The sequence below is a fragment of the Gymnodraco acuticeps genome, unplaced genomic scaffold, assembly GCF_902827175.1.
Source record: "Gymnodraco acuticeps unplaced genomic scaffold, fGymAcu1.1, whole genome shotgun sequence".
NCBI classification, from domain to species: domain Eukaryota; kingdom Metazoa; phylum Chordata; class Actinopteri; order Perciformes; family Bathydraconidae; genus Gymnodraco; species Gymnodraco acuticeps.
The window spans coordinates 701,167-715,669 of NW_022992247.1; the positions used below are offsets into that span (position 1 = coordinate 701,167).

At 45.4% G+C, this 14,503-nt stretch overlaps 1 protein-coding gene across 2 annotated transcripts in view; it reads left to right on the forward strand.

Moving 5' to 3' along the window:
- paxip1 (PAX interacting (with transcription-activation domain) protein 1) overlaps positions 1 to 6,975 on the forward strand; it is a 41,149-nt gene extending 34,174 nt beyond the window's left edge. Inside the window, exons 18-23 of one of the 2 annotated variants that reach the window (XM_034206387.1) lie at positions 1,663 to 1,831; positions 1,918 to 2,021; positions 2,160 to 2,294; positions 2,481 to 2,556; positions 5,802 to 5,862; positions 6,707 to 6,975. In XM_034206387.1, the coding sequence (XP_034062278.1) occupies positions 1,663 to 1,831; positions 1,918 to 2,021; positions 2,160 to 2,294; positions 2,481 to 2,556; positions 5,802 to 5,862; positions 6,707 to 6,722 (561 nt within the window). In that variant the 3' untranslated portion in view covers positions 6,723 to 6,975. The remainder of the gene's footprint in view (positions 1 to 1,662; positions 1,832 to 1,917; positions 2,022 to 2,159; positions 2,295 to 2,480; positions 2,557 to 5,801; positions 5,863 to 6,706) is intronic. The other variant, XM_034206388.1, reaches the window with a different exon arrangement.
- Positions 6,976 to 14,503: the final 7,528 nt, after the last annotated feature.

Here is a 14,503-nt window from a genome sequence, read left to right on the forward strand (position 1 = left end):
TGGAATTCTACCGAGGCCGGCGTACTTCGTAGCGAGAAATTCCGATGCTGCACATGTGTAGACTCCGTGGTCTTAAAATCCCCACAATCCTTTGCGCACGGACCAATTTCCCCAAATCTGTGGCGGAAAATGTAAGGCGGGGCCTCTCATATGACGCACACCTCCACACTTGCTCGCCTGTTCCACTCTTTGTATTCTTGCCTCGCTTCTGAAACAAGACGCTCGGAAGACATGTGCTACCAAGCAAGCATACTCGAGATTGAGAAACACCCTGCGTATGTGTAAGAGGGGAGGAAACCTTTTGTCTGAGTCTCCACTGGATGGCAGCACTAGCCAGCTATCTCCGTCAGACATTGTGCGGTCAGTGGAGACTCAGTTCTCCCAGCTGATAAAGCATGAGCCTCAACCAATGAGAGTGCAATCTCTCTGATCCACTCATCTGTCAATTGACACTTGTTTTATAAAAATAGGAATATCCAGATGCGAACAAAATGATATGGGTTTAATATGTCACAAGTCATATACAAGTAAAGTAAAAGTTATCAACTGAATGGTTTCATTAAACAAACTGTATCCTAAACATAATAAGCAAACTAAGGTAACGCTGTAACGGGGTGGGTCGGGGTGGGTCAGGATGCGCGACCCAAAAGCTGTAACGGGGTGGGTCAGGATGCGCGACCCAAAAGCTGTAACGGGGTGGGTCAGGATGCGCGACCCAAAAGCTGTAACGGGGTGGGTAAGGATGCGCGACCCAAAAGCTGTAACGGGGTGGGTAAGGATGCGCGACCCAAAAGCTGTAACGGGGTGGGTCAGGTTGCGCGACCCAAAAGCTGTAACGGGGTGGGTCAGGATGCGCGACCCAAAAGCTGTAACGGGGTGGGTCAGGATGCGCGACCCAAAAGCTGTAACGGGGTGGGTCAGGTTGCGCGACCCAAAAGCTGTAACGGGGTGGGTCAGGTTGCGCGACCCAAAAGCTGTAACGGGGTGGGTCAGGTTGCGCGACCCAAAATCTGTAACGGGGTGGGTCAGGATGCGCGACCCAAAAGCTGTAACGGGGTGGGTCAGGTTGCGCGACCCAAAAGCTGTAACGGGGTGGGTCAGGTTGCGCGACCCAAAAGCTGTAACGGGGTGGGTCAGGTTGCGCGACCCAAAAGCTGTAACGGGGTGGGTCAGGTTGCGCGACCCAAAAGCTGTAACGGGGTGGGTCAGGTTGCGCGACCCAAAAGCTGTTACGGGGTGGGTCAGGTTGCGCGACCCAAAAGCTGTAACGGGGTGGGTCGGGTTGCGCGACCCAAAAGCTGTAACGGGGTGGGTCGGGTTGCGCGACCCAAAAGCTGTAACGGGGTGGGTCGGGTTGCGCGACCCAAAAGCTGTTACGGGGTGGGTCGGGTTGCGCGACCCAAAAGCTGTTACGGGGTGGGTCGGGTTGCGCGACCCAAAAGCTGTTACGGGGTGGGTCGGGTTGCGCGACCCAAAAGCTGTTACGGGGTGGGTTGGGTTACGCGACCCAAAAGCTGTTACGGGGTGGGTCGGGATGCGCGACCCAAAAGCAGTACAAAAACAGGGGAGGCAGATATAGGACTATAAACAAAAAGAAAGTGATATTTCCTTTTAGCATTAGCTCCTCTGTCTCCTGCTGCTAACAGTTCTCTCCCCCTGCAGAGGTTACATGCTTTAGGGGGGGAGGTAGCAGACGGCAGTCAGAAGGTCTCTCACCTGGTGGCCTGTAAGGTGACTCGTACCGTCAAGTTCCTCAGCGCCATGTCTGTGGTGAAACACATCGTCAGCCCCGAGTGGCTGGAGGAGAGCTGGAGGAGCCAGAAGTTTGTGGGTATGTTTTTACATTAAGGCTACACATTTTCTTACTGAAAAGAATAAGGATGTATGCAATTTAACAAAAAAAGTTTGTGTGTGTTGTAGATGAGCATAGCTACACCCTGAGAGATGCAGAGGCAGAGGTGTTGTTTGGCTTCAGTCTGGAAGATTCACTGAAGAGGGCTCACAATGCACCGCTCTTCAAGGTGAGACAACAAGTCTGCCATTGGTCTGGTTACTCCAGAGTTTAAACACAGTGGGGAATGCTTTGATGGGCATGGATTGGTTCTAATGAGTGTGTCCCTGTCCTCCACCATCTGTCTGTCTGTCTGATGGGGGTGCAGGGGAAGTATTTCTACCTCACCCCGGGAATGTGCCCCAGCCTCAGCACCATGAAGCCCATCCTGGAGAGTGCAGGAGGGAAGCTGCTGGCCAAACAGCCGTCCTACAGGAAGATCATGGAGCACAAACAGAACAAGGTGCTCACACACTTTCATCACATGATATAAAGTCCTTACTGGGTGGTAGGGATGTTATGAAGGAATCATGATAATGCATTTCATTTTCATATAAGGTAGAATATAATAATATAGTAATAAGCATTTTATTCATAAAGATTATTGGACTTCTTTTATTCACAAACTCCACGTTGGTGTGTTGTTCAGAACCTCCCAGAGATCATCTTAATCTCCTGCGACAACGACCTGCACCTCTGTAGAGAGTACTTCTTGAAAAACATTGGTAAGACACACACACACACACACACACACACACACACACACACACACACACACACACACACACACACACACACACACACACACACACACACACTAGGGCTGCTCGATTATGGCAAAAATCATAATCACGATTATTTTGGTCAATAATTAATATCATGATTATTAAATAAAAATATCCATGTATTGAACTTTAAAACAAATAACAATTTGAACAGTATCTTTTTAACTGTTGATTACCCTGAACGTATAATTCAACTGAAAAACCAATACAAAAATAAATTAAATAAATGATACATTTAAATAAATAGTATCAAAATAATAAATACCAATAAACAAGATCAACAAATATTTTGGAACGCACTTCCACAAGCTACTAAACATATATAAATATGATAAATAAAAATTAATTAGACTAAAATTAATGAGATATGTTGTAGTGCACTGTCACAACCTAGCAAAGCAAAATAATCTTTTTTTCCCCGATTATGTTGTTTTCGTAATTGTGGCAGGCCAAAATCGTAATTGCGATTAAAATATGATTAATTGCACAGCCCGAACACACACACACACACACACACACACACACACACACACACACACACACACAGAGACACATACACACTTTTTGTCTAACACGCTAACACAGTTCTGTACTGTTATGCTGTTATGTTCAGTCATTGTTCTTATGTTGAACATGAATACATTTACTTTGTAAGTGATTATGGGATGTATTTCTTCTTTCTTAGCAATTTTCCTTCATACTTTCTTGCCGTGAAACAGGTCTTAAATTCTATTCAAAGTGGTCTTAAAAAGGTCTTAACTGGTCTTACATTTGAGTTGGCGAAACCTGCAGGAACCCTGTGTGTAGTAATCCTGACACATCACCATACAAGCTAAAGTGGGAACTATTAAAGAAGAAGGTTAACTTATCCCTTGCCTTGCTAATTTATCAAATGTATACATACAAAATACCAGAGGTGTGGACTCGAGTCACATGACTTGGACTCGAGTCACCAATTTGATGACTTGAGACTCGACTTGACAAAATCGCAACAGGCTTGTGACTCGACTTGGACTTGAACACCAATGACTCGGGACTTGACTTGGACTTGAGCCTTCTGACTTGAGGTGACTTGATACTTTAATTCAGAGGTCTCCAACACGCCGATCGCGAGCTGCAGCTAGAAGAGCAGACTCCCGTCGGGGAGAGCAGAATCTTCAGCTGCTTCTACTCTTGCTGTGAATCCATGCAGGCAGGGGCGGGTCTTTATTTAGCTGTGCGACCATGTGGCCAATCATATGCGAGGACACACTAGGATCATACCATTATGTGAAAGAAGGGTGGGGGGCACAGCAGCTGTAGTGGTACAGGCCAGCTGCACAGAGCGACGGGGAGACGGATTTAAATGCAAGCGCGTCGGAAAAATTCAAGAAATGAGCGAAAACCGAAAAAATAAGCAGCATCTGGCTGCTTTTCAATGATATTGGAGAAAGCAAAGCTGAGTGCAGGATTTCTAAAATGAAAATAACCTTCAGAGCAGGTTTTCTTTTTGGTAACTACTCAGGATGTATTGTCAGAGGTGGGAGAAGTTCAGAACCTGTACTTGAGTAAAAGTACCAGAGTGTAGGAATACTCGGTTACAATAAAAAGTCCTGCATTCAAAATGTTACAAGTAAAAGTAGAAAAGTATTATCATCAAAATATAGTTAAAGTACCACCTGCAGAGGGATCTAGATTCAGGTGTTCTCTTCCCCATAGAGACCGCCTCGCTGCACATTATCCCTTGCATAAAGATAGATTGTGGGTTCCTTATAACATGTTGTACACAGTGGAAATAAACATTTTGGTCACCTTAACATCAGGGGTCTTATACATTAAACTCCTTCTGAATCAAACCGTCACGGTAGCCTTACCTTACCGATCCCTCTTAAATTAGAAAAAAACACGTTACTTTACCAGCAGAGAGAAAATGGATTACTAAATTATTAATGTGACTAATAAAGAGCGGTTTGATTATTAATAGTGGTGCACGATAATTATATTAGGAATTATGACGTCATCCCGATAAACCCGATAAAAGTATTAATAGCCCCGATAATATACAATATATTTTTTGGGTAAAAAAAAGAAAAAAATACTGCGGTGTGGGTGGATTGGGATGAGGGGCGCTTGTTTTTCACTCGGCTCCTCCCGTTTTGCCAGTACTGTGGTATTAGTGGTTTAGGAAGAGGGGAGTTCTTCACAAATCCAGCGCTCCCTAACTCATGCCTGGCTGTGACGTAAATGGTGTGCGGCCGTGAAGCCAGGACAGTAAACAAACATGTCGTCAGTAGTATGGGACTATTTCAAAGTTTCAGAGTTAGATAGTTCGCTTGCTATTTGTATTAACAAATGCAGAAGTTCCACGAGGAGGGAAAAAGGCAACGAGCTATAATACTTCCAACCTGATCAGTCACCTGAAACATCGCCATCGCTACGATGGCGTGTTAAAAGCGTACGAAGACGCCTGCGCTGCTAAACTAGCGGCGAATCCAAAGCCAGCTGCAAAGGCACCGGGGCTTTTACCTATCGACGAGGCTTTTGAAAAAGGCAAGAAGTTTGCCAGAGACGACTCCAGGCACACCAGGTGTGCAAAAACTACAGGTACATTTAATATATATATTATATTATTATCGGTTATCGGTATCGGTCTTGAGAAGCAGGAAGTTATCGGTATCCGTATCGGTTTCAAAAAACCAATATCGTGCATCCCTAATTATTAAGTATTATTCTGTTGATCGATGTCATTACATTTGGTGAAAAGCACATAAGGACTTGTTTAAGACTCGTTTTGTCAAAGTTTAGGACTTGGACTTGACTTGAACTTGCCCATCCTGACTTGAGACTTGACTTGGACTTGAGCGCAAAGACTTGAGACTTGACTTGGACTTGCAAAACAATGACTTGGTCCCACCTCTGCAAATCCATCAAAGATGTGAAAGCTGCAGGTAATGTCTTCTCTAAAATGTTTACATGTTTGACACCCCTGCCTTAAGTAGTGTTACCGGCAGGAGCACTGGTATTTGCAGTGCGCATATAAGAGGAATTTATGGTGGGCATGCACACTATGCCTTTATGGAGTAGAAGCACAGCTGCTCACACACACACTGTCATTGGTAGTGATGGCGTGAGGAGGGGTAGTGTTTGTGTGACACATGGTCAGCAGCATTGTGTGTGAAGTTGTGTCTCTGCTGTCTCTGTTCCAGACGTCCACAACGCTGAGTTCATCCTGACCGGAGTCCTCACCCAGAAGCTGGACTACGACTCATATCCTTTATAGCAGTGTTTCTCAAACTTTTTCATACCAAGGACCACTTAACCAATAAAAAAAACACTCGCGGACCACCTAACTCCACAAATATCCAAAATCACATCGTTTTTCTAGAACAGATTACAAATCGCCTGAAAATGGTACAAACAAGTGGCAACATGTTTGATGAAGGTGTTGCGCTGGGCTATATCATGCAATCGGAAGTGAAAGTTAAGCTCGCTCCATTGCAGAGATATTCCCGCGAGAGTGCGGATAGCTTACATTTATTTATTTATTTAAAATGTGAAATGTTACCAATATACTCACGGACCACTAGGGGGCACTCATGGACCACCAGTGGTCCGCGGACCACACTTTGAGAAGCACTGCTTTATAGCCCTGAAGCACACACACACACACACACACACACACACACACACACACACACACACACACACACACACACACACACACACACACACACACACAGATCCATTATTCTTATGATTGAAGAGGATCTGTACCAAATACAGATGATTTGTTTAGTCAGTTGAATATGGATCTGGATCACTGCAGCTCCACAATACTTCCTGCAGAATGATATTTGCACATAATACACACTAGTCAATATTGTGACTTCCATTGACATTTGATTTATTCTGTTTGCATGTCACATGATGCTTCCTAATGATCCACTTTGATCCTGAATATGTCCACAGTATGTACTATATACTGAGTATATAGTGATGTAGACAGCATATTTGTGATATGAAGAATCCTGCCTTACTGTGAATGAAGACATTCTTCTGACACCTTTTCATCACATTCAGAAGACACAGTGAGTTTCCTTGACAGGCCCACATATAAGTTCACCTGAAGGTGATGAAGAGGAGGAGCAGATGGAGTCCACTCTGACTTTTCTATCTTTTTATTTCTGTGCATAGATCTCTAGTCATTTTGTAGCTTTTATTACCTGTTTTAAGGATGAATAAATGGATGTTATTTTTCCGAGATGAATTTAAATTATGGAGGATTTTAACCTTTTTGCTGTTTGAATTTGAATGTGTATAAGCTTCTGCTTGTACACGCTGCTCTTTGGAATAAAAACTGTATATTATGATTGTGAAACATGTCTCTGTTTGCTTCCTGGTCATGCTGGGAGGTCATGTGTCCCATAGATTTCATATTTAGGTGGTTAGTCTTCAGCATGGGGAACAAAGGCTCAGAGATGGAGCATGATCAGAAGTTTGGGGAATCACTCGAACGAAAGCTCTGCTGCCACTCTCCTCCGGTGTTCCTCCTGATAATTCCTGATAGACCAGATTTAATGAACTGGTAATGAGGCTCTGGGGTAGTTACTGCTGAAGTTCTAATTGCTGACTGTCAGACAGATAGCCTGGGGTCGTGTGGGGGGGTGGGGGGGAAGATGCAGCGTCGCCTGCGGGGCTGCCCTCAAAACTGCAGCAGAATGAATTAAAGCGCCTGAGCCAAGGTCATGTGCTACATATTCTGAGAGTGAAGGTGTGAGGCGTCACACTGAGCTGGAAATACCTCATCTCTTTCCTCTGTAGAAACCTGCGGGACTTCAGATGGAAGCTGTGAATTTATACTAACTGAAAAGTTTATTATAAAAACATTTTTTTGTTTTAATAACAAGCCTAAAGGCCACTTGACTGCACTGCAGAGGAACTGTGAGGTGAAGATTGATCCATGCCAGCAAAAGCATTTTCAATGGTGAAGATTTTAGTGAACCTTATTTATAGATTTTTTACACACATGTTGACCGCATTGATAAAGCGGTTATGGGTGACAGTGTCATGTTACAGTAGTACAATAGAAACAAAACAACATACAACACATCACAACTACAAAGACAAAACAAACAGTCGGCTGGATCATACATCACATCTTACAAAATACATGAAACCCTCACACTTCAGGTTGACTACAAAGGAGCAGCGGGTGGTGCTGAGGGACTGTCAGTATGCATCATGAGCCTAACTGTTTTTTTGCACGATTTGAGAGCAGCCAGACAGTAGAGGCACAGAAGGACCAGGAGCCCTGCCCTTTTGTTTTAAACAGGGCAGATGTGTGTAAATCCTTTAAAAGGGTTAACCCACACAAGGCTCCTGGACCTGATGGCATCCCTGGCCGTGTTCTCAGGGTGTGTGCAGTTCAGCTGGCAGAGGTGTTCACAGACATCTTCAACAGGTCCCTGCTGCAGTCTGTAGTCCCCACATGCTTCAAACACTCCACAATCGTTCCTGTCCCCAAAAAGACAAAAATCACCAGCCTCAACGACTACCGCCCAGTAGCACTCACCTCCATCATTATGAAGTGCTTTGAGCGGTTAGTCAACACCTTCATCACCTCCTGACTCTCTGGACTCCCTGCATTGCGGGTGGGAAACATCACATCCTCCACCCTGATCCTCAAAACTGGTGCCCCTCAAGGCTGCGTGCTCAGCCCTCTCCTCTACTCCCTGTTCACTCACGACTGCGTGGCCACACACAGCTCCAACACCATCGTGAAGTTTGCTGACGACATGACCGTCATCGGCCAGATCACCGACGGCGAGGAGGGGGCGTACAGAGAGGAGGTGGAAAACCTGACATCTTGGTGCCAGGATAACAACCTCCATCTCAACGTCAGCAAAACCAAGGAGCTGATTGTGGATTACAGGAAGCAGCAGAGAGAGGGACACGCCCCCATCACCATCAATGGGACTACGGTGGAGAGAGTCAGCAGCTTCAGGTTCCTCGGTGTCCACATCACTGAGGACCTGACATGGACTCATCACTGAGGACCTGACATGGACTCTTCGCTGAGGACCTGACATGGACTCATCACTGAGGACCTGACATGGACTCTTCACTGAGGATCTGACATGGACTCATCACTGAGGACCTGACATGGACTCATCACTGAGGACCTGACATGGACTCTTCACTGAGGACCTGACATGGACTCATCGCTGAGGACCTGACATGGACTCTTCACTGAGGACCTGACATGGACTCATCACTGAGGACCTGACATGGACTCTTCACTGAGGACCTGACATGGACTGATCACTGAGGACCTGACATGGACTGATCACTGAGGACCTGACATGGACTCTTCACTGAGGACCTGACATAGACTCTTCACTGAGGACCTGACATGGACTGATCACTGAGGACCTGACATGGACTCATCACTGAGGACCTGACATGGACTGATCACTGAGGACCTGACATGGACTCATCACTGAGGACCTGACATGGACTCTTCACTGAGGACCTGACATGGACTCATCGCTGAGGACCTGACATGGACTCTTCACTGAGGACCTGACATGGACTCATCGCTGAGGACCTGACATAGACTCTTCACTGAGGACCTGACATGGACTGATCACTGAGGACCTGACATGGACTGATCACTGAGGACCTGACATAGACTCATCACTGAGGACCTGACATGGACTCATCACTGAGGACCTGACATGGACTGATCACCATAGAGAGGATCCTGACCTTCTACAGGTGCACCATAGAGAGGATCCTGACCTTCTACAGGTGCACCATAGAGAGGATCCTGACCTTCTACAGGTGCACCATAGAGAGCATCCTGACCTTCTACAGGTGCACCATAGAGAGGATCCTGACCTTCTACAGGTGCTCCATAGAGAGCATCCTGACCTTCTACAGGTGCACCATAGAGAGGATCCTGACCTTCTACAGGTGCACCATAGAGAGCATCCTGACCTTCTACAGGTGCTCCATAGAGAGCAGTGACGTGCGGTGAGGTTCATGGCTGGTGAGGCACTGACTCTTTCAGAGTCAGATTTACAAATATTATATTTTGACCTTAATCGAAATATTCTGTTATTTTCAAAAGCTTTTTTGGTCTGATGTTTCGATTAATTTTAAACAGACCGTTCAACAAAAGGATACCCACAATCTAAATATTGGATTGTTCTTTCTTAGTAAGATCCCATTTTCATTACCAATGTGGTCTTACCTTGACTTGAAGATGAAGTCCATGCTATCCTTCTGGACAACAATCTCTATTACTTTTTTGTAAAAGTCCTCCTTATCTTCCTCTAGTTTCAAAAGTCTAGTTTGTTGTTCATGTCTACCGTCTCTGCGTAGAATAACAGTAGCAACAAGAACCTGTGGGCTCACGTGCGCCCCCTTCAGTGCGGCAGAGGTTATGGCTGCCTCCCCTGGTGCTTTTTTCATTGCCGTTGTACGGCGAGCCTAAATATCATATATACGTGAAATAAGTTATTTAGAGACTATGGATGGCGAGGATAAATGTAATAAAGGGATCTACAAACATTACATTGGTGACATTCAGTGAGATGGTGCAGGCATGCGCTTAGTGCCCGCTTTCCAGCCAGTTTCTGTGGGGTGACACATTCTGAGGTGAGGCAGAGCTCATCTGTGCCTCACCTCACCCCACAGTAACTGGCTTGAGCGCGCTCACAAAATAAGTGCCCGTGCTAAATTAGTGCCCGTGCTCCAGCCAGTTACTGTGGGCTAACAAGAAGCAGAGCTCGTCCCTGCCTCACTTCTCATCGCTACCAGTAGTTGTAGCTGAGCTCGGCAAATTTGCTGATTTTGACTAAAAAGCGATTGGAATCAAACAGAAATCACATTTACAACACAGATCAGTGGAGACATTTTATTATTATTACTATTTAGTTTTTCTTTAGTTGTTTTTCCAACATGTGTTGGTAAATATGTTACTTTGTTACATTTGTTTGTTATCACCAAAAATGTGTTCCGTGAAAGTAAAGCAAGTTCATAATTAGATAGACATCGTGAGGTATTTATTTTCGGTTCAGTTTATGTTGAAACCGTTAGAGAGAGTGGCACACTTGTTAGCCTGTTCCATTCTTCTTCGTTTTCCGAAGCCGTGGCTTGGAAGCATACTTGCTTCGTTTCTGAAGGAAATGACTTGGAAGTACGCGACTACCAAGCCAGCAAGTGTGCCACTCTAACGGTTTCAACATAAATTGTACCGAAAATAAATACCTCACGATGTCTATCTAATTATGAACTTGCTTTACTTTCACGGAACACATTTTTGGTGATAACAAACAAATGTAACAAAGTAACATATTTACCAACACATGTTCTACGCCACTACATACTTACATTTAAATGTGTGCTGCATCGGTTCAGCCATTCTCCGCAAGGGTTTTTGAAATTGGTCCGTGCGCAAAGCATTGTGGGGATTTTAAGGACGCAAAGTCTACCCATGTGCAGCCTCAACATTTCCCCCAAACCAAGGACGCGGCCTCGGTGGAATTTCAAGTATGCTGGAGATTGGAACAGTCCGTCGGCGGGACTCGATGACGTAGCATCCTTGAAATATTTGCTTGGAAGCCAGTATCCTCGAGATTGAGAAACGGCCCCACAGTCAGAGACGACAGGAAGTCTGGGGCCGTTTCTCAATTGCGAGTAAAACTGCTGCAGAGCAACAATTTTAAGTATACTACGTCATCGAGTGGCGCCGAAGGACTGTTTAAATGCATGTTAAATGCCCAGCATTCTGTGCCACTCTATGACGTAGTATACTTGAAATAGTTGCTCTGCAGCATGTGTACTCGCGATTGAGAAACGGCCCAGTCACAGAGGAAAGGAAGTCACAGGAGATGTTTCTCAATCTCGAGTACGCTTGCTCGGTAGCACATGTCTTCCGAGCTTCTTGCTTCAGAAGCGAGGCAAGAATACTTCCTGGCATTCGGAAAACGAAGAGTGGAACAGGCGAGCAAGCGTGGAGGTGTGCTTCATATGAGAGGCCCCGCCTTACATTTTCCGCCACAGATTTGGGGAGATTGGTCTGTGCGCAAAGCATTGTGGGGATTTTAAGACCGCAGAGTCTACACATGTGTAGCCTCGAAATTTCTCCAAACGAAGTACGCTGGGCTCGGTAGAATTCCAAGTATGCTGGACATTGGAACAGTCCTTCGGCGGCACTCGATGACGTAGTATGCTTGAAATAGTGGCTCTGGAGCAGCTTTACTCGAGATTGAGAAACACCCACCGTTTGCGCGTTCACGCGGAGGGTCCGCCATATTAAGGGCTGTTCCAAACCAACGAGTGTGGAGCGGTGTGGAGGGGGAGTGGGCTATCAAGCCCTCAAACAGTGAGTCTGCAGCGGTGCTGACTTGAGACCGGTCTCTACCTGACCGGAGTCACGTTGTGTGTGTCCGTCGGGAAACAAGCTGTTTACAAGTAGTTCCAGCAAACATCCACTGATAAACTACGATGTTAACAACCTCATGATGACCTCATATGTTTTTAACTTAGGATCATACCTGTGTTTAGTCTAGAAAAAGGTAAATGTGTGCATTTTATTATAAAGTTGTGTATATGTACAGACTGTTGCAAAAACTAAGAAGCTTATAAACATCAGGTTTAAAACTAAAAGAGCTTTGAAACACAATGAAAGATGTTTGGAGTTTTATTTGAGTTATTAATTTACATTTTGTCAAAGAGATGCTGATTTGATTTCCTGTTTCTGCCGGAGAGAGGGGAGGCCGTCCCAAAGCTTGCTGCTGTATTTACTCCCTCCATCTGACAGGAGGGAGCCTCGTTGAGCTGCGAGTGTCACGGAGGGGGAGTGTGTAGGGGTAGGGTGTAGGGCGTGGTTTGGGATTGGGCCAAAGTCACAGTCACAGAGGACAGGAAGTGCCCACATGCTGCTGCCCTGTGCTGTGATAATGACATCATCGGATAACAAACACCACACACACCACACACACACACACACACACACACACACACACACACACACACACACACACACACACACACACACACACACACACACACACACACACACTATTTGAACAATCCTAATTAATTACAATTAGAAATGCAAATCAGGATCTGATGTGTGATTAAGCAGCAGCTCCTTGTTGGTTTGTGGTGTCCTCCTCTGACACAGCCCAGTTGTTAGGAGAAGAAGGGAAAGTATTGGGACACAGAAAATGTTGTAATTAATGTAGAAATGCTTCATGTGAGATATTTCTAATTAGTCTCCAGTCCCTCCCTCTGTTGAGCTCTCACACTACCCATGTTCCGCAGGATGCAGAAGAACCACACACTAATTACTCAGAGACGGGCACTGGGATTCGTCTGGCCCGCAATTTACATATGAGCTAATTATCATATGATGGAACTAATGACTAATAATTAAGCCAATTATAAGGCCTGGCTACCTCATTATACTTTCAGAAAAAGGAGGCTTGGAGGAGAATGAATTGTTTGAGACAAAGAGGAGAGCAGGAGAAGAATCTGGGTCAGTGTCCACCAGTTGCAGGACTTACTGCCCAAAACACTTCCATTTGCACACATGCAAATTAAGAAATATTATATCATGGACAAGTGCATTTGCATTGTTTCTTCTAATGGAAGTGTTTTGGCCCGTTGTAATGTGTGTAGCTGTATACATAAAGTGTATCATTTTATTATAGACAGAAGCAGAAGGTTCTGAAGTTCAAAAAACGGCTAAAGGTTGCTCAGCTTGTGTCTCTGATCAATTCAGATCCATGCCCCATGATTAAAATCATTCAACCGATTATAATGTTAAAAAACCACTAAGATCTCTTCATTCAATTACAAATGTCTCTGGGTTTGGAAACATACAGGGTTTTCTGGTGTTAGCGACCATTTGAAGTAATCTACCACACACTGGAGGCTGGCCCCTGCTCATTAGGACCAACCCTAAAATGGAAGTACATACTCAGCAAAATGACAATATGGAAATGTAAACCTTTAGTTTGTCTTTTTGTTTGGTTGGAGTTTGTTCCTCGTGTCCACCCCACTGCCTGGTCTGGGTTCAGTAGATTTATTCTTGTTTGTAAAATCTAACAATCTTCTCTTCAGAAATTCTGCAATGTGAATTGTGTTCAGTCACAAAACATATATTTTTTAACACTCATTGTTCATTGATGTAACTGCCTCCTTGTTTAAACCCCACTGATACACAGTTTAAAGGTCCCATGTCATGCTTTTCCGGTTATTACCCGTCCCCTTGTGTGTTATGAAGGTTTTTCTGCAAACCCTCAAAGTACACCCTGTAGGGAGTAAAACTCTAACACAGAAAATACCTGTCTGTGCTGCCCCAGAACGCCTCTTGGACATTTCTCTTTTTCCATTTTTTTCTTCCGGGAACCAAGTGACGTAACGACGACCCCATGGACCAATCCGCGGAGCCGTTACATCCGCGGAGCCGTTACGTTAAGTCCGCGGATTGGTATTTGGACCAATCCGCGGACTTCCTCACACACACACACTCAATCTTTTCTCAGCTGCAGCTCCGCGGATTTCTCAGCCTGAGACGGCGGGACGCGGCGAGGCTGTGAGTCCACACACACAGACTCACAGCCAGGCTGCGGGTGTGTGTGTGTGCTCAGGCTGGTTTCGGGCTGGGTTTCGCTGTGCCTCGCAGACCCCACGCAGCAACCAGTAAACCACATCAGTAACCCAGCTCACACTGTCCGCTCCTCGAGCCTCACAGCAGCGAGCCCTGCAACGTCCCGCCAACACGGCACCCAGACCCCACGCAGCATTCTCATCTGTTTGTCATTGCTGGTGTCATTTCCTGGTTGCTAACAAACGCCATTGTAACACATGATCTCTGATGTTCCGCTGTAAC